General features: G+C 44.4%; 3 protein-coding genes across 11 annotated transcripts in view; 2 read left to right on the forward strand and 1 right to left on the reverse strand.

The window, feature by feature from the left end:
* The window catches only part of TRMT10A (tRNA methyltransferase 10A), a 39,772-nt gene extending 26,086 nt beyond the window's left edge, over positions 1-13,686 (reverse strand). For 2 of the 9 annotated variants that reach the window (XM_042859984.2, XM_042859982.2), the window contains exons 1-5: positions 10,838-11,159; positions 4,633-4,914; positions 3,373-3,535; positions 976-1,047; positions 410-484 (exon numbers count right to left, since the gene is read on the reverse strand). In XM_042859984.2, coding sequence (XP_042715918.2) covers positions 410-484; positions 976-1,047; positions 3,373-3,535; positions 4,633-4,832 — 510 coding nt within the window. In that variant the 5' untranslated portion in view covers positions 4,833-4,914; positions 10,838-11,159. Of the gene's footprint in view, positions 1-409; positions 485-975; positions 1,048-3,372; positions 3,536-4,632; positions 4,915-10,311; positions 10,803-10,837; positions 11,160-11,375; positions 11,424-13,146 lie in introns of those variants that run through there. The other 7 variants (XM_065597656.1, XM_065597652.1, XM_042859983.2 and 4 more) reach the window with 7 other exon arrangements.
* LOC135983898 (general transcription factor II-I repeat domain-containing protein 2A-like) overlaps positions 550-24,286 on the forward strand; it is a 984,084-nt gene continuing 960,347 nt past the window's right edge. The window contains exon 1 of the mRNA XM_065597613.1: positions 550-718. Within this exon, the coding sequence (XP_065453685.1) occupies positions 673-718 (46 nt within the window). The 5' untranslated portion in view covers positions 550-672. The remainder of the gene's footprint in view (positions 719-24,286) is intronic.
* The window catches only part of MTTP (microsomal triglyceride transfer protein), a 38,961-nt gene continuing 33,064 nt past the window's right edge, over positions 18,390-24,286 (forward strand). The window contains exon 1 of the mRNA XM_005278493.4: positions 18,390-18,569. Coding sequence (XP_005278550.1) covers positions 18,509-18,569 — 61 coding nt within the window. The 5' untranslated portion in view covers positions 18,390-18,508. The remainder of the gene's footprint in view (positions 18,570-24,286) is intronic.

Consider the following 24,286-nt stretch of genomic DNA (forward strand, 5'->3'; position numbering starts at 1 on the left):
CACTTCACCTCTGGAAACCAGAATCTAGTCTAGATCAAGGCATAACAGATGTATTTAGCTTCATGGTTAGTCAATACAATCTGAGATAAAAAGCCATGAATAGCAAGAATCAAGAAGTGAGAACATTACAAGTCAGAACAGAGATGCATCAGTAATATTAACTGAAGAAATGCCTACTTATACAAAGCTAGTCTTGAGCCAGGGCAGTCACTTGTATGAACACTAAATTCACTCAAAACTGAAGTCATTAAGAGATAAACTAACACCACTTTTTTGATATCTTGATAAAATACAGTACATGGAAAAGATACAAGCCAAAGTAACTGTAGCAATCCTTGAATGAATATTAAGATAGAAATTTCCCAGGAAAAATACTGAGTCACAAAATTGCTTAATTATCTGTCATTACCTTCCAGTTGACCCATCCTTTGTCATTTTCATTCATGTTGTTCTTCAACTGGCCTCCATGGCTGGTCAAGTAAAACTTGATACAAAAAAAAAAAAAAAGGTGTACAATATCCAAATTCAAGATGCTGATTTGTCTCCACACATGCTTTATCAGACAAGCTTTTTTTCTGAAGTGTTAACTAAAACTCACTTTCGTTATTTACTAAAGGAATCTGGCACTAAGAACGTTTTTGAATGGTCAGTACAAAGGATTAAGGACTAAGCATGTTTTGCCTTATGTGCTGCAGAAAGAAAAGTGGACATCCAAAAGGTATTTTGGACTGGTAGCTTTTATATTGACATTCACGTGCCTTTTTATCTATGTAGCTATTTGTATGGTGCTCACTATCAGGAAGGTAGTGTTAGCATTCCTTTAATACAGGAATGACATAAATATGATCAAACTAAGTTATTTTTTTCATTTTACTAAAACTGTACCCTCTTTTGGGCAAGGACTGCCTCTTCTACATGCTCTGTACATCACTAAGCATGGCCAGTGCTCAAATATAGACAGTTGTTGTAACATACCTGTACAGGATGTAATGCTTTACGGTTTTCTGCATAACATCTCTGAATTTGCTTGTGAAGCTTCTTGACATCCTGTATATAACACAATTTGTTTTTATACAGTCCTTCAGACAGATCACCACAAAATGCTTTACCAAGAGTCAGTCAGAAGCTAGAGAGAGAGAAAGGAAGCTTTTAACCAGCAAAATAGATTCCTGAGTGGGACAGCATTAGACCCTTCGAGAGAAAAGGAGAATGACAGCTGTGAGGAAATTATGTACACACACACAAATATATGCATCTCCCCTAGAGTACATATTTAACCACTATTATGCAAATTGTGACTCGATTCACATTGTTCTACGTAATTATAAGTCAATGAACGACTGAATAATACACAATCTGTAACTCAATAGTAGTATGTGTAACTACTTCCAGAAATAGAATAGATTCCTTTATCATCATGTATCGGGGGTAGCCATGTTCGTCTGTATCCACAAAAACAACAAAGAGTCCGGTGGTGCCACCGGACTCCTTATTTTTATCATCATGCATATTTTAATTATAAAAACACCCTTTCCCACCCACACAAAACACCCCATGCAAATTATACTATTTTTTTTTTTTTTATTTCAAACAAGTCATGGATATCAAGTTCATCAATACCATGTTTTTATTTCAGTTACATAAAAACAATGTTTAGATTATCCAGCAAAGGACAAATAAAAAACAAACAAACAATGACCTTCCTCTAACCAACTGTACCATGAAACAATCAAAGTCTCCAGACCCTCCACCTCTAATCTCTCAGCCTCCATAAATACCTGAGAAAAAGCTATGGGCTTTGCACCCAAAAGAAGGAAGTGCATTCTAGAGTCAAGAAACTTTTATGGAAAATGACCTACCAGCAGCTCCTTCTCATGAATCTCAAAGGAGCACCTCTGATCTCAGTTGTGACACTATGGCATAAAGAGAAATGCCTCAGGTAACTGAGTTCCAACCCATTTAGGACTTAAAATAGGTTCAATCACTTTGAACTCTACCCAGAAACCTACTGGACAATAGTGCCACTGAGTACTAGTGTTATATGCTTCCTGTATTACACTCTAGCTGCCAGTGTATTCTGTGCAGCCTCACACAGAGTGTAATACGGTGGTCTAGTCTTGAGGCATTACTCAGACTTTAAAATCTTCAGGGCAGAGACTATCTTTGGGCTTTGTATTTGTACAGCACCTACCACAATAGGATCCTGGTCCATGACAAGGGCTCCCAAGTGCTATAATAATAAAGACATAGATGATGGTAGAAAGGCTTGCATCAAAAAAGAAAAGGGTACGCTCTTCTAGCCAGATGCAGGTGAAAAAAAATGCCTTTTTGGCTACAGCTATTGTTTAGTCAACAAGAAGTACAGTAAAACTAAGATGGCACCAGGGCCGTCCCTATAGGGGTGCAGGGCCAGGGACATAGAAACTCGGCACCTATCTGCCAAGGGGGTGCTCCCCCCAGGCCCCACTCGCACTCCACCCCTTTCCGCACGCTTCCCCCCGCCCCCGGCGCCTCCAGACACCGAAACAGCGGTAGGCACTGGGAGGGTGGGGGAGGTGCTGGTCGGCGGGGCCCACAGGTGAGCAGGAGGTGCTGGGGGGAGAGGGAGGCTGGTAGGTGGGCTCCTCCTCCCCCTCCTGCCTCCTCACGAAGCACAAGGTCTGCCAAAGTGTGGGTCCCGGGGCAGTTGCCCCGATTTGCCGTATCCTAGGGACGGCTCTGGATGGCACCTGGCTTACAAATGGTGAAAACACTTCCTTAGAGTACAGAGGGGGCCCTTTCCGATTCTCCCTACTCCGTACCCCTACCCACCAAAATCACTCCAATCTTTTATTACCGATAAGCCAGTTCAACTTCATCCATCCTGAGATTTCATTAAAACTCTAAATTACTTGTTCTACTGGACCTTCCAGTTCTGATGTGACTGAAACAGAGCTTTGTATCACCATAATACTGAACACGCTGTAACCCATGTGTTCTCACTAACTCTGTTAGGGGCCTCAAACATACCTGGAACAGGAAAGGGGGTGAGGGAGGGGAAAGACCTCTGCAGTACCCCCCCAGCAGAGTGCTCTTGGAGCATGAGAAAATTTAATGGCAGATATCAGGGACAAGGTTCTACTGTCTATTCTGGAATCAAATCAATTTTCAAGAACAGATCTCCAGAAAGATGACTGCTATTTTTAGCAAGTTTACATAGAGGTAATCGTTTGAAATCTGACAAATTTAAGAAGCTAACATATAAGCTATCCCTCATGCACCAAGACAAAGAGATTATTTCATTTTCATCTGCCCATAAATTCTTCCATTCTCAGATCACGCCATATTAGTATCAGAGAATACATTTGCTTCCAATAGCAAAATTTCATTTACCTTTAATACCATCAAGTTGTCAAAACTGCAGTCTATAATAAGGCGAAGAGTACTAGGAACAACATCCCTACGTATACGCTTCCTGTCACTCCCCTCATTGTTAGATTCCAACTGATACTGACGCTCCAGTTTTCTTTTCTGGCGTTTCTCTTTTCGTCTCTGCCTAAAAAAATATAAAAAGTTAAAAAATAAGGATTGTCCTGTACAGTTGGTTAGATGTTCTGCATGGTGCAGATGTTAGGAGAGAAACATATACTTTATTGAAAAGTTCAAATAAGAGATAGTGTGAGGCTGCCCCAGTTTCTTGGGTAGTCGTGTAGCAATGGAGGCAAGTTCAGAAACAACCCAAGGCTCATCTTTCTCTGTTTGTAGAATAGTGAGAAAACCTATAACACTGTGTGTCTGATCCAGAGCTAACTAACATCGCTGGAAAGAATCCCATCCATTTCAATGGGACTTGGATCAGGTCATATACTAGTAACAACCACTATGGACAAAAGGGCCAGTTAGGGGTCTCAGTGAAACAATATATTTTACAGTCCAGATTCTATCAGGTATCTTTTCAGTGGCTAAGGAAGTATGCTACAGTGTGAGAGATGGGAAGCGTCAGCCCAAGATCAAGGCAGGAAACTGAGGCTCAAAAAGTTCATTCTGAATAGCCAGTGTCTTGGGAAGGTACCAATTGGTGTGTTGCTAAGGTTCATCTTGACCTAGAAGAGCCCATGCTTTGATACCCCTTTCCTTACCCCCAAAATAAATTCCTACCATCATGTCATCCTAAAAGATAATGAGCCACTCTGATTGTGACAGCATCCCGTATTATCAAAAAGAGGAGACTCTCACTGATTCCTGGTTCTAGCCTCGTTCATCAGGCTACAGGGGCTGGCAGTGATACAGGGGCACCACACTCAGCCAGTTCAGAAAGTAGACATAATACCTCTCGTTGCTCAGCAACAACCATTTTGACCAATTAGTGCAGAGTATTTGCAGGTTTGCCCTCCTGACATCCTCAATCTGCTGAGAAACAGTTGCTGAATCACAGATCATCAAGGAGGATGTTAATCTAAAATAAGTTCTCCCTGATGCTCTGACAGAAAAGCCCAGCATGTTTCTCATACTCCACATTTGAACCAACACTGGCTTTAATTCTCTTTTTTGCTGTGAATGAAGTTTACGTACACATTCTGTTCACATACATAAGCATTAAAATTAAATACTCGATTGGAATCAGCAACATAGGAGACATAATTCAAATCACACCTGCGTAAATCTCTTTGCTCTTCCCATTGTTTCTGCTTCATTAGCTTCTTCATTTGCCTCTTTGACATAACTCCAATGCTCTCTGCCTTGTCTGATCCTGGCTCCCCTTTCTTGACTTGATTGTCATTTGAATTAATCTTTTCTTCCATATCAGGAACGTCTGTGGGTAACGGATTTTCTGCTGGCATTTCTGATGACATTTGCTTTCCGATGGCTTTAATGGATCTTGTCTAAAGAAGCTTGAATTTGTAGACTAAGTCTTTTTTTCCCCCAAGACTGTTTCTGCAAGAAACAGAAGACAGAATAGTTCAGAAATACCACAAGAGGTCTAATTTAGATTAGTATCACTTTAAACCTACTGTAAATATTGGGGATAGGGGGAGACAAACAAGAACTGTAGACAGGCTTTTCCCCCATTCTAAGCCTTGGTCTGTGCCTCAACAAGCAACTAATGCACAAGAGCAAGTAGTAACAAATACACCTCTACCCTGATATAATGCTGTCCTTGGGAGCCAAAAAATCTTACTGCATTATAGGTGAAACCCTGTTATATCGAACTTGCTTTGATCCGCTGGAGTGCGCAGCCTCCCCCCCCCCCCCCCCCCCCCCGGAGCACTGCTTTACCATGTTATATCGGGTCGCGTTATATCGGGGTAGAGGTGTTTAACGGTAGTATTCAATACTTTTCTAGAAAAATCACCTCTTAGCTACAGATGGCATACCACCTATTTAATGGTTTATTTTAAACCCAGAAGGGAACAGCCTATGCTGTTCAGACTTGCATCTGAAGAAGTGAGGTTCTTACCCACGAAAGCTTATGCTCCCAGTACTTCTGTTAGTCTCAAAGGTGCCACAGGACCCTCTGTTGCTTTTTACAGACTCAGACTAAGGCCTGGTCTACACTACGACTTTAATTCGGATTTATCAGCTTTAATTCGAATTTACCCTGTAACCGTCCTCACAACGACGCTATTTATTTCGATGTAAAGGGCCCTTTAAATCGATTTCTGTACTCCACCCCGACGAGCGGAGTAGCGCCAAAATCGATTTTAACATTTCGAATTAGGGATAGTGTGGCTGCAATTCGATGGTATTGGCCTCCGGGAGCTATCCCACAGTGCATCATTGTGACCGCTCTGGACAGCAATCTAAACTTGGATGCACTGGCCAGGTAGACAGGAAAAGCCCCGCGAACATTTGAATTTCATTTCCTGTTTGCCCAGCGTGGAGAGCACAGGTAACCACAGATAGCTCATCAGCACAGGTAACCATGCAGGCTGATAATCGAAAAAGAGCACCAGCATGGACCGTGAGGGAGGTACTGGATCTGATCGCTGTATGGGGAGAGGATTCAGTGCTTGCAGAACTTCGTTCTAAAAGACGAAATGCAAAAACTTTTGAAAAAATCTCCAAGGGCATGATGGAGAGAGGCCACAATAGGGACTCTGAGCAGTGCCGCGTGAAAGTCAAGGAGCTCAGACAAGCGTATCAAAAAACAAAGGAGGCAAACGGTCGCTCCGGGTCAGAGCCGCGGACATGCCGCTTCTACGCCGAGCTGCATGCAATTCTAGGGGGGGCTGCCACCACTACTCCACCTGTGATCGTGGATTCTGGGTCGGGGATAGTCTCATCAGCGACGCCTGAGGATTCTGCCGATGGGGGAAGAGGAGGAGGAGGATGAGGATGAGCTTGCAGAGAGCACACAGCACTCCGTTCTCCCCAACAGCCAGGATCTTTTTCTCACCCTGACTGAAGTACCCTCCCAAGCCAGTCCCCAAGACTCTGACCCCATGGAAGGGACCTCAGGTGAGTTTACCTTTTAAAATATAAAACTTGTTTTAAAAGCAAACGGTTTTTAATGATTACTTTGCCCTGAGGACTTGGGATGCATTCGCAGTCAGTTCAGCTACTGGAAAAGTCTGTTAACGTGTCTGGGGATGGAGCGGAAATCCTCCAGGGACATCTCCATGAAGCTCTCCTGGAGGTACTCCGAAAGCCTTGCCGGAAGGTTTCTGGGCAGTGCATCCTTATTCCCTCCTCCATGGTAGGACACTTGACCACGCCATGCTTGCAGCAAGTAATCTGGTATCATTGCCTGACAAAGCCTGGCAGCGTATGGTCCCGGTGTTTGCTGGCATTCAAGCAACATCCGTTCTTTATCTTGTTGTGTAATCCTCAGGAGAGTGATATCACTCCTGGTAACCTGGTTGAAATACGGGAACTTAATTAAGGGGACAGAGGTGGCCGTTCCTACTGGGCTGTTTGCCTGTGGCGGAAAATAAATCCTTCCCTGCAGTTAGCCAAGCGCAGATGGGAAATTGGCCCTGAGTTTTTCGCGTTTGGCTAGCAGGGAACTTCCCTGTTACCAGCCACGCGGTGGGGGGAGGGGTACCGTGATCATCCCAGAGAATTCATGGCGAGAGGGGGGGGTGGTTAGTTTGTTTTCTGCTGCTGCTGCTGAATGTTAACAGAAAAACCGCAGCACTCTACAGGCTATGCTTGGTATGTGGGAAAGGAGGGCGCAGAAGCTGTAAAACAATGGCTTACCATGGCTGCATGCAAGCCGAATTCTGTTGCCCAGACCTGTGATCTCTAGCAGCAAAGCCACAGGCACTCAGCATTAAGAGGCAAAATGCGACCTTGCACAGAAATCACATGTGCTATGTAATGTGAATAGTGTTGGTCACCGTGAAAGAGTATAAGCATTGTTCTGCAAAATGTAGCTTTTTAAACAATTCTCTCTTTTTTCCCCTCCCTACAGCAGCTGCAAATTCCTCAAGCATCCCTCCTCCATCCCGAAGGTTATCACAGATAAGGCGTCGTAAGAAGAGAACGCGAGACGAGATGTTTTCTGAAATTATGGAATCCAGCCGCAGTGACAGAGCTAATCTGAATGAGTGGAAGGAAACAGTTTCAAAGTATAGGAAAGAAGCCAGTGAACGTGAGGACAGGAGGGACCAACGTGAGGACAGGAGGGACGCTCGAGATGAGAGGTGGCGGCAGGAAGACCAGAGGAGCAAGGATGCAACGCTGGGGCTGCTGCGTGAGCAAACAGACATGCTCCGGCGTCTGGTGGAGCTTCAGGAACGGCTGCTGGAAAACAGACTGCCGCTTCAGCCCCTGTTCCACCCTCCCCCCTCCCCATGTTCCGTATCCTCCTCACCCAGACGTGTAAGAACACGGGGGGGGAGGCTCCGTACACCTTCCCATTCCACCCCAGTAGACAGCCCAAGCAAAAGGCTGTCATTTTTTTAACCTTTTCTTTGTGGCTTTTTCCTTCCCAGCAATCCTCCTCCCAAATACCACCCGGGTTCCCTCCCTCTTTTTCTAATCTATTAATAAAGAATAAATGATTTTTAAATGATAGTGACTTTATTTGGTTTGAAAGAAAGCTGGGGGAAGGGGGAGGGTGGGTTCCTTACAGAAAATGAGTCAATAAAGGGGGGGGGGTTTCATGAAAGAGAAACAAACAGATATTTCACACTGTAGCCTGGCCAGTCATGAAACTGGTTTTTAAAGCTTCTCTGATGCACAGCGCTTCCTGGTGTGCTCTTCTAATCGCCCTGGTGTCTGGCTGCGCGTAATCAGTAGCCAGGCGATTTGCCTCAGCCTCCCACCCCGCCATAAAGGTCTCCCCCTTACTTTCACAGAGATTGTGGAGCACACAGCAAGCAGAAATAACAATGGGGAGATTTCTTTGGCTGAGGTCAGAGCGAGTCAATAATGATCGCCAGCGACCTTTTAAACGGCCAAATGCACATTCTACCACCATTCTGCACTTGCTTAGCCTGTAGTTAAACAGCTCCTGACTCCTGTCCAGGCTGCCTGTGTACGGCTTCATGAGCCATGGCATTAAGGGGTAGGCGGGGTCCCCAAGAATAACTATTGGCATTTCAACATCCCCAACGGTTATTTTCTGGTCCGGAAAGTAAGTCCCTTGCTGCAGCCCTTTAAACAGAGTAGTGTTCCTGAAGACGCGAGCGTCATGAACCCTTCCCGCCCAGCCCGCGTTGATGTTAGTGAAACGTCCCTTGTGATCCACAAGTGCTTGCAGCACCATTGAAAAGTACCCCTTGCGGTTTATGTACTCGGTGGCTTGGTGCTCCGGTGCCAAGATAGGGATATGGGTTCCGTCTATCGCCCCACCACAGTTAGGGAATCCCATTGCAGCAAAACCATCCACTATAGCCTGCACATTTCCCAGAGTCACTAACTTTCGTAGCAGCACCTGAGTGATTGCTTTGGCTACTTGCATCACAGCAGCCCCCACAGTAGATTTGCCCACTCCAAATTGATTCCCGACTGACCGGTAGCTGTCTGGCGTTGCAAGCTTCCACAGGGCTATCGCCACGTGCTTCTCAACTGTGAGGGCTGCTCTCATCTTGGTATTCTGGCGTTTCAGGGCAGGGGACAGCAAGTCACAAAGTTCCATGAAAGTGCCCTTACGCATGCGAAAGTTCTGCAGCCACTGGGAATCGTCCCAGACCTGCAACACTATGCGGTCCCACCAGTCTGTGCTTGTTTCCCTTGCCCAGAATCGGCGTTCCATGGATAGAATCTGCCCCATTAACAACATGATCTCCAAAGCACCGGGGCCCGTGGTTTCACAGAATTCTGTATCTGTGTCCGTGTCCATGTCCTCATCATGCTTGTCGCTGCGCTGCCGCCGCCGCTGCCTCCTCGCCTCGTTTTTCTGGTCCTGGCTGAGCATAAACTCCACGAGAACGCGCGAGGTGTTTACAATGTTCATGACTGCTGTCTTGAGCTCAGCGGGCTCCATGCTTGCCGTGGTATGGAGTCTGCAGTGTTCACCCACCCAGGAAAAAAGGCGCGAAAATGGTTGTCTGCCGTCCGTTGCTTTCATGCAGGGAGGGAGGAGGGAGGGAGGAGGTGAGGCTGTACCCAGAACCACCTGCGACGATGTTTTTTGTCCCATCAGGCACTGGGACCTTAACCCACAACCCCAATGGGCGCGGGAGACTGCGGGAACTATGGGATAGCTATGGGATAGCTACCCACAGTGCAACGGTGCAGAAATCGACGCTAGCCCCGGTACTTGGACGCACACCGCCAAATTAATGTGCTTAGTGTGGCCGCATACATTTCGACTTTATACAACCTGTTTTTCAAATCCGAATTATATAAATTCGGATTAATCCCGTAGTGTAGACATACCCTAACACGGCTACCCCTCTGATACTAGCCTATGCTGTGTTATGACTAGACTCATTTAAATTCTGTGACCACCCAAGTCAAAATTGAGTTCAAAATTATCCCCAAATATATGTGGAGAAAGAAAGAATAGCAGGAGGGCAGAATTCTGAAAGCATGGCTCAGATGTTTGTTTGATTTTAAATAAAGTTCTTTGCTGTTTAGACAGCCTGTTTACTGCAAATTTCCCAAAGCTATCACTTTCAATAAACAGTTTTACCACTTCATTTTTTTAAAGAAATTTTGGAAATCTTGGAAATCTCATCATTTGTTGGTTTTCCAATCACATTATCCTATTTTTAAGTGTTTTTCTTTTCCCCTACCCTGTTACTGTGTAAATGCTGCAGACAAATAGGGAGCTAGCCCAGACCAACTGTATAGGGAAAAGAGTTAAATTAACTACCATGCATACACAGTACCCTGAAAGGCACAAAGTAAAACAGAACAAAGTAGAGAACGTTTCTCTACCCTTTCAGTTATAGTAATGTCAGAGATTAATCATAACAGCAGCAGTTCAAATTAATTCAGACAGAAGTTTGATTTTAAGAGGCCTGGGGGAGAGAGAGATTTAAAAAAGGGCAGAAAATCTCTGTTTGGCTCTGGGAAACGCCTTGTCTGCTCAATGAAGGGGCGAACCAGAGGCAGACAGACGCTCCCGTCGCAGGACGGGGGGCACCAGCACCCCCAGCTGTTTCGGATTTAAGCCTGAGCCCTGGTGCCGGGGCAGCTGAGCCTCCGGAGCGCGCCACAGCGCCAGGGGAAAGGCGTCGCCGAGCTCCTGCAACCCGACTGCGGACAGTCGCTGTTCTTCCAACCGCGGGGACCAAGGAGCCCCCGGGAGCCCCAGCACCCGGCTGCGGAGAGAGCGCGGCCCCGGCTCCCGGGCCTGATGGCTCGTGAGGGGGGAGTCCCGACCCGTCCCCAGCCTCAACGCAGGCGGCTCGCGGCAGCGTTGACTCCGCGCACGCGCTGGGGCCGGGCGCACCGCACTTACCCGCGCGCGCCAGCTCCCACCCCCAACGGCCAGAACCACCACAACGCTTCCAAAGCCGCCCTCCGCGGCGGCCCCGGCGACTCAGGCAGCAACTGGAACCGGGGCGCCCATCTGACGTCATCGGCCCGCGCCACTGCCTTTGGGTCTTCGCGGGCGGGCTGGGCGCGCTCTGGGGCTGGGGTCCGGAGGAGGCTCGGGACGGGCTGGCCGCGGAGTCAGAGGGGCGGGAACGTGCCACCCAGCAGCCGAGCCAGTCCCCCTCTTGTACACACTAGGATTACCATATTTAAACATTTAAAAAAGGACACTCCACAGGCCCCGCCCCCAGACCAACCCTTCCCCAAAGTCCCTGCCCCAACTCTGCTCCCTCCTCTGAGTACCCCGCATTCCTCCTCCTCCCTCCCGCTCTGATCTTGGTTGGGGGTTGCTAAGTGCTTTCTTGCTCCCCTCTCGCCCTGCAGCCTCTATGCCCCCACCTGCCCTGTTCCTCCTTGCCCTGCAACCTCTCCACTGCCCCCCCTCCACCCACCTTGCTCACCCAGTAGAGGGAGAGCAGCAGGCTCCACCTGGAGCCAAACACTAGTCTGCTCTGAAGGGGAGGGGAAGGGACTCTGCTTGTTAGAGTCCCCAGTGGCTGTGAGCGGCTTTCAATCAGTCCCAGCCGTCCAATCAGCCGCGCCGCACTCTGCATGAGGGGAAGGAGGAAATCCCAGACATTTCTACTGTATTAGAAATCCTCTCTCCCCTCCCCCCCTCCCCGCACAGCCATTTAAAGCTGAAAAAGCCGGACATGTCCAGGGAAACCTGGATGGATGGTAACCCTAGTACACACACCTGAGCAACCCCGGCGGTGCAGCCCAGGGGAGGGGTTGCGCAGACCTAGCCTGAGTGAATCTCCCCTAGAGTGACCAGATGTCCTGATTTTTGGGTCTTTTTCTTATATAGGCTCCTATTACCCCCCACCTCCTGTCTTGATTTTTCACACTTGCTGCCTGGTCACCCTAATCTCCCACGAATGTCTAGTTTGCCGCAGGTGCCCAGTGTCCCTCCCCAGCCACAACAGACAGGGCCACCTGGAGAAGAAACACAGCTTTCGGGGCTTGTGAAGTAAACTTCTCCCCCTTCCCTCCCCACAGCCAGGTGCCTCAGAGGGCAGTGACCCTGCTCTGCCAGACCCCTGCCAACAGCACACATGTAGCCTACCTCAGGTGCAAGAATCAGGACTAAGGCACGTGTGTAGCCTACCTATGGCAGGCAGCCTGTGCAGGGTGGAGGCCCAACAACTATAGCTGTTCCTGGCTGACACCAGTACAAACCAGTTGATCAATCTACAGCAAAACAATCCCGATATTTATCCACAGTGTCGCGCCTGTACTCACAAAAAGCTCCCAAATACAGTTAAGGAGGATGTGAGGAACATAGCCTAAAGCATTAGGGTATTCCTAGATAATAGTACAGCTACAGGACAAAATTTCTGTATGCTGTTATGATTGAGGTTGTGTTTGATATATCTAATTTTTATTTATGTTCATGCATCCAGCTATTTTTAGACTTCACTTTTCCTTGGGTTAATTTCCCTTGGTCTCACAGAATAAGTTATCTTGACCAGAGTGTTTCTGAAACGCATGTCTCTCATGACTACGCTATGTGGGGGGAGAAAAGTCTAAGAATATCATGCCATTGTTATTGGCAACATTTGAAAAAATATATATTTAAAATGACAGTTGGCAGCATAAGAAGAGATACAGTATGTATTCATCATTCAGTTTGTTATGTACACTGGGACTATTACATAAATTAACATGTTTTACAATACCACTCTTCCTAATGTTGAAAAAGCCTTAATCATCTTTTCTCCAAAGCAGTGGGGTCTCTTGATTCAGGGACTTAGTAACTGGACAGGAAACCTTTCACATTTACTATATAGGTCGCCATTTTAATCTGGTATAAAAATAGCAAACAACAACTATTACCTTCTAATGGTTGGTGTGTGGTTTAAGTGTAATACAGCCTTGGGGAAGTTGATCCTGCCACTGTCTAGCCTGTAACTGTTTTGTGGATTGTTGGAGGTTTTCAACTGCCAGTTTTGTCACTGACATTTCCTGCATGCTAGTCATTTGAAATGTACTTCTTCTCCAAGAAGTAAACTGTTCCGCATGGCCCCCCTGCCTAACTCTAGAGGAGAATGAAAAGATATAACAGAGGGAGTTGCTACCACTACCACTAACAAATTACTGAAAAGTCAAAAGCCGTGTCCTGCTATTTTGAGGATCTCATCCCAGTAATGGAAAATTTATCTACACACTTACCCGAAGTTCCTTCCCCTGCATCTGGTTCACCCGTGCTTGACTGGCAGGACTGACTGGATTGCGGTGGAGTCAAAAACAGGTCCTGTCTTGCTGCACAGCTGGATCCCCCAGTTGCCTGTCCCCCATCTTCCTCCTCCTCTTCCTCATCCACCACCTCCTCCTCCCTGTTCATGGCAAGGGCCTGGGACTCAGGCTCCTCGGAGGTATCCACAGTGATGTGTGGGAGGGTAGTGGGGTCTCCGCCAAGATGGCATGCAGCTTGTTTTAAGAGCAGTAGATCTGCAGCTTGGCACTGGATCAATTGTTGGCATCCCTGGGTCGCCCTTCTGGTATGCCTGCCGCTACTTCTTGGCTTTCATTCAGCGCTGCTGTTGGTCCCTGTTGCACCCCTTTTTGTGCAGCACCCAAGCAATCTGCTCATAGATGTCCATATTTCTACAGCTTGTTCAGAGCTGTACTTGCATAGCGTCTTCTCCCCATGCACCCAGGAGATCCACCATCTCCTGTGTACTTCAGGCATGAGTGCGTCATTGGGCAGCTGCATTCAACAATGGAGAGCCGTTAGGTGTGCTTGCCAAGCTGGGCAATCAGGAAAAGGAATTTTAAAAATTCACATTTGCGGGGGGGGGGGGGGGAAGGTGAGTTTCCAGTCTTTGTGGCCTCTGAGCAGTGAAGTTCAAAATGGTGACCACAGCAGTCAGTTTGGGGTATTGTGGGACAGCTGCTAGAGGACTGTTAGGATTGACATAGGTAACAGTGTTTATGCTCGTGCTGTGTTGACCGTAGTACATTGACCATGGCTCGATGTCATTCAGGGAGGTGGTGTTACTATATTGGCATAACAGGGCACTTACATTGTTGGGAGACAAATTTAAGTCTAGACACATGCACAACTAGGTCAACGCAAGGCACTCTTATGTCAACATAACTTTGTAGTGTAGACCAGGCCTAAGGCCAGAACTGGGCCCTGCAATTGCAATTTAGGCTCCACTCCTGCAAACATTTATGCAAATGAGTAGTCCCATTGAAGTCAAGGGGACTACTCACAAGCATAAGTGTTTGGAGGAGGTAAGTTAACAATTCTGTTGAGAATGGGCAAGAAATAATAGAATTCAGTTTATTCTCTCTTAGCTGGGTTGGCTCTACAGGCTCAAGAGGAGTGAAAAGTAAGAAAACTTTATTTTTATCTGCTGGTTTTAGTGACGTGACTGAGTGCACACAGGGGGTAAGAACATATTCTATTTACAGTGTCACATTCTTCAGAGAAGAACCATGGTTTAAAAAAATCAATTCCATATCCATTTCACCCCTTTAAAAAGTGTTACAGTATTCTCATTTCACATTCAACTGGCACTATCATTTAGTTCTGAAGATTGCAGTGCCATTACCTAATTGGAGTTGAAGTACACAATGCACTTATCTTTCCCAACCAGACAATCTGCTGGAAGAATGCTGCAATAGAACTGGAGTTTATTCTGGAGTTCAGAGTGTGTGAAATGTGACAAACACACTTTCGTGACAGTATAGGTGAGTGGTTCTTAATGTTTACTGCAGCCTTCACCCCTTTGGTTCTCAAAAATATGTTCTCCTACCCCTTATCAAAAATTGTTGAAGTAGGTCAGTTCTTTAAACCTAGATATATCATGACTATAGAATGAAAGAGAGAGAGAATTATATATTTATTTTAATTTCACAGTTAAAATTTAACGCAGTGATCGTTAAAAAATGTATAATGGTTTGATGAAAAAGTAGTTGTACTTAAATGCCTGTGCTTAATTTGTTTTCGATGATTTACCTTCTAAAAAAATCTAGCATGTCTCGCACCCCCAGAAAGGGCATCTCACACCCCAGGTTAAGAACAACTGGTATAGATGGTGATACTTTCCTAGCTCCGTTACTGAGCCACGTGAAGGCAGCAAACACATCAGTTTGTGGAACCATATCTTTTTCATGTATATTAATACTTATCTCAGGTTTCACTGGTTCCAGATATACACTGCTTTTCAGTCACAGTGTTGGTTTCAGATTTACTTCTGCTATATTAGAAGTCACAAAACAGTTTGGCATCTCCATGGTAAGACATTTACCTTTAACTGGTACACAAATTCCTCCATATGTAGAAATTTTAATATTTGATTTTCTCAGGGGCTCCATATATCCTGGGTTACTTAAAAAAACCTGGATTTACATTTGCTTATACTAGTGTCTATTTTAAATCTCATCATGTTTCTATTTATGTACTAGAATCACACAAGTTCAATTGCATCACAGTCCCAATAAAGAATCCTTCATTTTCACTTGGTCATTAGAGGGCTGCAGTTTGGTTGCTGACCAAAGCCCATTTGTTTTTGTTTGGTTCTCTTTCTTTTCGTGTTTTGTTTAAAAAAAGGAAGTAGCATTCAAATCTGTTTTTTCTTAGGAGTGTGAAGATCCTCAAACATTTTGATTAGCATAACATTCCCTTCCCCCTTCCCTCTCCCCCCCACACTTTCCAATTTTCCAGGATGGCAGCATTGCGGATCCAAACCTATGTTTCTTTAAATAGCAGTAGTGGAGCAATGCAACTGTTCTGGTCTAAGATCTGTCACAATGCCAAGTGGTGATAGGGTAAATTGATGACCCAAACAGTTGCATATAGCTCAAAAACAGTGCTAGACTAAGTATTCTGATACAGTCCACTATGAACCTTGAAGATGTTCATTTAAAAAGTGAGTTTGCATGAACAAAAGTACACTGAATACAAAAAGTATCAACAAAATCAAAAAACAAATTAAGCAAAAATGTAAGAGACAAAGTAAACAAACACAGGAGCAGCTAAAAATCAGCAGCCTAATGATATTATTCAATAATAAGAACATCTATATCAGGGGTTGGCAACCTTTCAGAAGTGGTGTGCCGAGTCTTCAATTATTCACTCTGATTTAAGGTTTCGCGTGCCAGTAATACATTTTAACATTTTTAGAAGGTCTCTTTCTATAAGTCTATAATATATAGCTCAACTATTGTTGTGTGTAAAGTAAATAAGGTTTTTAAAATGCTTAAGAAGCTTCACTTAAAATTAAATTAAAATGCAGAACCCCCCCAGAGCAGTGGCCAGGACCCGGGCAGTATGAGTACCGCTGAAAATCAGCTTGCGTGCCGCCTTCGGCACAAGTGCCATAGGTTGCCTACCTCTGATCTATAGGGAAGGTGATGTTGCAGGGCAAGTTGCAGAATAATGAGAGAGAAACAAGATTAATTGGGGGCTCAGGTTTATACACAGAAATCAGTCTCTGGGTAAGGTTTGATTGCAGAGGTTCTTCTGGGTTATCTCACACTGAGAACAACAAAACAGAAAAGTACAAACCATACAGAGTGAGTAGCCATATTTTCCCAGAGCTTCCTGCCCTAGATTCTGTTTGACAACCTCCTACTTCCACTCCTCTGAAGCACTGTCTACACTATAAAATTACCCACTGTAACACCCTTTGCCATCAAGGTGTATAGCTAAATCAGCGTGGTTTGTTCTTGGCTACCCTAGCAACTACATGTTCAGTCAAACTAGTTCATTATTATGACCAATAAGTAATTTACCTAATGCAGACAAGATTTTAGAATGACTCCTTTCTTTTAAGATTTTGATTGGGATAGATTAGGGAAAAATTAAAATTTCACTCCATCTTTTGTGAAGAACAGCAAGGCTATTTTATTGAACTCAAATGAACAAAAGGAGTGTAATTACTTTTATTAGGTAATAATGATAAGTTTATTGTCTGGACTCTGGAATATAGGTGACAACGGTAGTACTTTAACCCTGGAACACATGCCAGCAGGGCTTAACTGAGGTGTACATTAAGTGGCCAGTCCTGCACCCACTGAATTCAATTGTAAATACTTCCACTGATATCAGTGGGTGCAGGATTCACCCCTAAAAGTCAGTTCTGATATAAATTCCCTTGATCTCAGTGGATTTACTCCTGATTTGTACCCAGTATAATTGAGATTAGAATGAAGCCCTCTGTTTTTTAATAGAACACCAGCGGAGGATTTGGCTCCTAATGTTTTAAGTGTTTAAAAGACACTCTTCTTGACTTTATTGGATGGACAAGATGTATGAAATATTTTTCTGGATTAAATTCCAAAGACGTAAAATATATGCAAAATGCTGATAAGGCATTTCCCCAGACAAAAACAGACATAACTCTCCTTTGGAGACAAAATTCCATACCTCAACATTTCCAGCCCAGAATCTACATCTCCATGCTCTCACCTGTGCAAGGTGACAGATTATTCAGTTTTCAAAGAGTACAGCAGTTTGCAAAGTTCTATGCTTCCCAGCAATAGAGAACACAGAGGGAGTATCAGCTGCAAGCCAGAAATAGGCATACATATATTATGCAACTCTTGTAATGCGAGGGTATATCACATAGAAGGTATAATATAAATTAAAATGACCACAGGAAACATGTAATCAGCTGGCAGCCTTGCACCAGACTTGCAAAGAAAGCTCCATTCAAACCTATTTCAAATTTGTACCCTAAGACAATTTCTGCCTTCAGTTACATATATGAAATATTGTTGACTGTGCTGGATTTGCTCAGGCATAACTAAAGGCAGAATTTGACCCTAAACATCAAAATAAAAGGTTATATTTCCTTCACGGGAAAAGCCCATATAGGTGCTAGAAAACATTATAAACTGAAAATCAATTTCCACCTATCTTCTAAGCTGAGCTGAGCAGTTGTCCTCTTGCAGAATGTGAACTGGACTTGACCCTCCAAAGCCACTGGTGTACTGAGATCTTGGGAAATCCATTGAACATTAGGGCTCTTGTACGGAGAACCAGTCCTACTCTCTAGCCCCACATTCCTTAAGGAAATGTGTTGCTATGGTCTCCACATAAGCCTCTCTCTGCCTCAGTCTTCCCACCCTTGCATTGGGGTTGGGGAGTGTTTCACGCCACAGATGTGGAAGCAGCATAAGGCCATCATTATCTTGGTTTAAGCCTGGTGGTTTAAGGGAGGCAATGGCCATGTGTCAGGCTCATTCCACTCACCCTCTCCAAAATAGAGCATTGACTGTGCCGACTTGGGGAAGAGGAGCTTGTACAGGCTGAATCTGATTAGTATTCAAAAATGAAAACTGAGGTGAACAATAAAATAGGTAAAAGCCCCAATTACCTCAGTTGTTAATGATTAACTAGAAGACCATCAATGAACTTAGTACCTGAGTGTGGAATTTGGAATCTGACCTTTACTACATCTAGATAAACACGGTTGCAGATTCAGAGGCTCTCTTTGCAAACTTCACTCCAATCTGAAGAGTTCACTTCTTGGTAACTTTAACATTTAATGCCGTAGTCAAGAGCTCAGAAGAGTCAAACATGATTCTTCTTACTGTGCTTTTCCTCTGCATCTTTTCCACATACTCTGCCTCTGTTAAAGGTAGGTCTACGCTGTGTTTGATTAATCTTTTGGTGGTAGCAATGGTGAATGTACAATGGTATATTTTTTACATAAGAAAGGAAGATCTTGTGCTAAATAATGGGCTCTCGAGGAGCATAATTTTTAAATGGATTTACTAAATGAAAATAAATACGCAGCACACGCACTTGTAATGTTAGTTTCACCCTAGTTTATAGAAAAAGCAAAGGGGTCAAGTGCATGTGGCACTGGCCTAGAAATCAGAAGACCTGGCTTCTAGTCTTGGCATTACCAGTGACCTGGGGCAAGTCACTTCACCTCTCTGCTTCCCAATTATTAAATGGGGCTAATGCTATTTTGACTTCAAAGGCACTACTCACATACTTAAAGTTAAGCACTTGTTGAAGAGCTTTGATGGATCAGAGCCAGAGCGCTCAGCTCTGCATAACTGAGCCCTATGTGCTTGTTCCAGCTCCCACTAAAATCAATAAAAAGACTCCCATTAACTTGAATGGGAGTTGGAGCTGGATCTGCTCTCAGGGTGAAATTCTGGATGCCCACATAAAGTGGCTTTATGCAGGTCTCCTGCACAAGAGTCAGGGGTACAAAATCCACACACAGGACTCCCCTGCAGCCCCTCTGCACACTTCAGTGTCACCAGCCTATGGAATAGTAGAAGTTGTCTTCACACAATGCCTATGTGGGGATATTCTGCCATTGTCTGTAAATGTTAGAGTAAGTTTCCAAGACTTTTAGGCCAAACCAATCAACATTTTGGGTGAAAATGATGTAAGAGCATTCTGTTCTATGAGTCTGTACTTCGAGGGCCACATTCTTAAAACTCAAATAAATAGTAATTAATATAGTTTTATGCAGGTACCCTGCATCCATAATTAACCAACCCTCCAATATTAGGCCAGGCAGGAGGGCAGCCTGTGGGATGGGCTAGTTGTTACTGCCCCTCCTTGTCCCTCATGTAGAGAATCCAGGTCATTGGATCTGTGTAAGCACAGACCAAGTGGCTGTTCCTCCAGCTCACTGCCACTTGGGCCCCATTGCTCTCTTCCATACCAGTATATGTGGAACCAGCACAGAGCCCACACCTCCTCAGTTTGCAATGGGTGCAGAGGCTCCCTGTGCATCTTCTCTGCTCACCTTTTCCCTCACAGGAGCAGCAAAGCACAGGGCTCATCATACAATCCCTCTACCAGTAGGTGAATTTCACCATGCTGCTATAACGATCTTATTATATAACTACTCAGTAACATGCTGTACCTCTAGTATTTGCTATTCTCAGCTTCTGAGATAATGTTATTTTAGCCAGGCTACTCCCTGATGTAAAGTAATATGGAATAAAAATACTTAGCACTTTACATCTCCAACGTGCTGTACAAATATTAACTCATTCAGTAATTCTCAAAACAGCCCTGTGAGAAATCATTATTTCCATTGCACAGATGGGGAAGCTGAAACTCAAAGAGGTGTCCAAGGCCAGAGGGTGAATCAATGGCAGAGCCAGGATTAGAATTCAGTTCTTGGCTCTCAGTCCACCAGACTGTGCTGCCTTTTTAAAATACTTACGGAGTATTCTTTACATTCAAGTCAGTCGGATAATTGTACATGATACTTTTCTAGCTTTGGTTACATTATAAAATGTTTTCAAATAAATAGATAGATGGCTTTCGTTTTTTTAAAGGTATCCAATATCATAAGAACTGGCAAATGTAATTTATGGTCTTAGAGCCAGTTAGTGGTTAGAGATGCATATGTTGTGCATGCCAAATGTATTAATAAAAGGCACAGGATTTGACAGCTGTCTCTGCTCATGCAGTGTAACCTTCTGTATTATACACTATCATAATTTAATTATAGAATTGGCATGTTACCCTTAATGACAGACACTTAACATTACTAGTCAAACTATGTGTTATGCACTCCACCTTGAAAGCGACATAGTCCATGCAGGCATTTTTGACCCCAACACAGTATAGCAGAATGCTGTCTCCGGGTCCAGTCCTGGTCCCTTTAAGCCAGTGAGGGTTTTGCCATTGACTGCAATGGAAATAGGATCAAAGGAATAAACATCACAACATTATGTAGGACTGACAGTACAGATCTCTGAAAGGCAGCATAACACTAAGTCTCTGATTTTTGGGAGAGGTTTCTATTGAAATTCAGTGTAACCTTCTATATTATACACTATCATTATTTAATTATTTACATAAACGGTACTGCTATTTTTCTTATGATGGAAATAGTATGTGTATTTTGTAAAGCTATCTTGGGTATTGGTTTTGTGCATACCACCACTCAGTCCACTTAAAACATAGCTGCTAATATCTTCTTTGCCTGTTAATTTAGCCATGTTACCCTACTGCCTCTTTAATCTCCACTGACTTCCCCTTTTCTATTGCAGTAAGTTCATACTTCTCATGATTGCCCCCTTCCCTACCTGCCCTCCCTAATCTCTTATCACGTCTTCCCACCACAAACCCTCTTCAGCCTTGTGACCCGTGTGTCTGCTTCTCCACCACCTGTCTGTACTTTCTTCCATGCTGCCTCCTATGCATGGAATGCCCTTGCTGAGCTGGTGCATAAAGCCACTATCCTCCCCACATTTCAATCCCTCCCAGACACTCATTGCTTCCATGACAACCACGAGAAACTAGCTGGTGAAGTCATTTGCGCATCTGTTTCCTGCATGAGTGAACTGCTCCTCTGTGTGTGGAGGGGATCCAGTGTTGGACGGGTAGAGCACAAAGGGAATATTAAATGAGAACTACTATAGAAAAATCCAGATGGACTGAATTGTGGAGGAACGGTGAGAAAAGGGGAATGTACGAAGCTTAAATTTAAGAAAAATGTAAAAAGAGAACAAAATCCTACGCTGTAACTAACAAGACCTGTCTATCGTCGCCCTGATCATTTTACTCACATGTCCTTTCCCCCACCCTTCATTTGCCTTTGCCTTTTTAGATTGAATGCTCTCAGGGGTAAGGGCAGCATCATCTTTTGTGGTAAGAAAGCACCTAGAACAGTGCACTACATCAATCGCAAAAAATATTAAATACTCAACAGTGTAATTGGTACTAAGTTACAGTACAGTTAAAACAAGCCATGGGACTTCAGCAAAGATTGATTTCCAGGAATTGGGGTCTGATAGTGTTGACGTGCTTTTCTGAGGTGCTGAACACCTACCACTGAAGTTGATAGGAGCAAAGGGTGCTGAGCACTTCACAGGAAGCACTCGCAGACAGTTACAGGAGCAGGCCCTTTATTTTTAAAGCTCTGATTTTTAAAGAAAACCCTCTTGCCCACAAGGAAGTGCTTCCCAGCATCATTACTGTAACAATGAAACAGCCCCAACTTTCAGCTCTAGGGTTGTAGTTCTCAATATCAGGGCCTGCAAAATCTCAGGGCCAGATCCTCAGCTGGTGCAAATCAGTGTTGTTCTATTGAACTTCTATGGTGCTAAGCCAATTTACAGTGGCTGAAGATCTGGCTCTTTGCGAGTACAGCCTCCTGAGGCTAGGTCTACACTATGGGGGGGGGGGTGTTGACCTAAGATATGCAACTTCAGCTACGTGAATAGTGTAGCTGAAGTTGCGTATTTTAGGTCGACCTTCCTGGCTGTGAGGACGGCGGTGAGTCGACCGCTGCCGTGCCACCGTCGATTCCACTTCCGCCTCTTGCTGCAGTGGATTTCTGGAGTCGACGGCAGAGCCATCGGGGATCGATTTTATCGCGTCTTCTCTAGACGCAATAAGTCGATCCCCAATAGATCGATTGCTACCCGCCAATCCGGCGGGTAGTGAAGACGTGTCCTTAGAGAAGTATGTTTTGGTTCCCTTCGACTCTACCTTAGCATGCTATTGACTATCACATCTGAAAACATTTGACCAAAAAATGGGAGTGTAAAGTGCCTTGAGAGATTTTTTTTTTAAACTTCTGAACACTTGATTTTTTTAAAAAGAAATCCATCCTGTCATGGTGGCTCTCCAACATGTATCTAATCAAAGGAAAAATTTAAACTTTTACCTTCTATTTGAACAAACATTTTTTCTTGATTAGATGTATTGAAACTTTTATTTAGCCAAGTCATATCAAATGGTGCAAGACATTATACAAATTAGGAAACCCTGGTACTGTCAATTCTCTGACAGAAACATAGAACACACTGACTGATGAGTTCCAGTTGGTTTGAGAATCTGTCTGAGGTGGTGTGGTGAATTTTTCTTTTCTGTGTTTGCCAAGAGATTTACTCATCCCTCCTGTAGAAAACAATACTACCTTTTCCGGTTTAACTCTATTGCAGAGGTCTGAATGCAGTTTCTTCAGTTTAAGGGTCTGATCCTGCACCCACTGAAGTCCATGGCAAGGCTCCCATTGGTGTAGGATTGGAGCCTAGTAGGACTCAGCGCTTTAGTTACAAATAGAACGTCAAATCATTATAACGGAAAGTAATTTGGAGGGCAAGGGGGCGGAGGGAATCTCATTTTTGTCCAGTTAGTTTACTTTGTGCCTTTGGCAGCCAGAGGTGCTGAAACTGGGGGTGCTGCCCCACCCCCTGGCTTAAAGTGGTTTCTATTATATCCAGGGTTTACAGTTTGGTTCAGTGGCTCTCAGCACCCCCACAATACAAATGGTTCCAGTGCCCTGTTGGCAGCACTCTGTATGTAGTCAGTCAGTTTCACATCCCATCTCCAGCCCCAGCCTCTATATGATGAGTGAATTAGTCAATACTCCCTTGCACAGAAGAGACCTTTATAACTATCAACAAGAGAGGAGAAAAACCCTTGTAAACATTTATTTAAAGGGAATTTTATACATTTATTTCACGGCATACCATTTAAAGGATGAGCTACCCGAAACTTTTTTTTAAAAAAAGGTCAGTTAAAAAATTCCAATTGATAGCATCCTTTTAAAAATAAACACTTTACTCAAGACACTTTATGGATCAAATGGGGTAACCGTCCCATGTGCTGCAATTAAAGTGAGTGAAACCTCCATGCAGTGTGAGTCTCATATCAGGCCTGTAGAGGCAAAGCTAGCTCCCACTTCTGAGGCTGGGGAGGGATCCTTAACAGTGGAACCGGGGTGTGATGTGTCCCCCTGCCGTAGCCATGCAGAGGAGAAGGGGGAAGGGAGAGGGCATTGGGCACTCTGGGCAGGGTTAGCTGAGATGGTGGAAAAAACCCTTGAGCCTTGTCTCCACACTCCAGCTTTGGCCTACATTAGCAATAGCAGAGCTGAACCGCTGGGGAACAATATGTGCCCTTTTTGCTGGTGCAGAAGCGCTGGAAGTATCAATGGGGGCATACCTATGGCAGGGGGTGCCTTAAATTAGATGCCTAATTTGAAAGCTGGATCTGTGATTTCATTTTATTTATTTATTGGGGGGGATGTGTCTTTTAAAATACATTATGTGGTCTAAGTGTAAGAAAATCAAGTGATAACTCCCAGAGACGTATTTTATTTGAAGAAAATGGGTTTACTGCGCTGAGTGAAAAAAACAATCCCACTGTTTTCTACTGATCTTCATTACTTTCATTTGTGTCATTCCTTGGATGGAGTCTCAATACAGTGACTACAGGCAAGGTCCTGAAAGATGAGGAGTGATTCCTAATATAGGCTGAGTGCCTTCAACTTCCATTAACTCCCATGGGAGATCAAGGCACTCAGCACTTCTCAGGTTGCCAAACAGATTGCTTTCTAGTGATAAGAAATTCTTTATATTC

Source organism: Chrysemys picta, chromosome 5, assembly GCF_011386835.1.
Source record: "Chrysemys picta bellii isolate R12L10 chromosome 5, ASM1138683v2, whole genome shotgun sequence".
NCBI lineage: Eukaryota > Metazoa > Chordata > Testudines > Emydidae > Chrysemys > Chrysemys picta.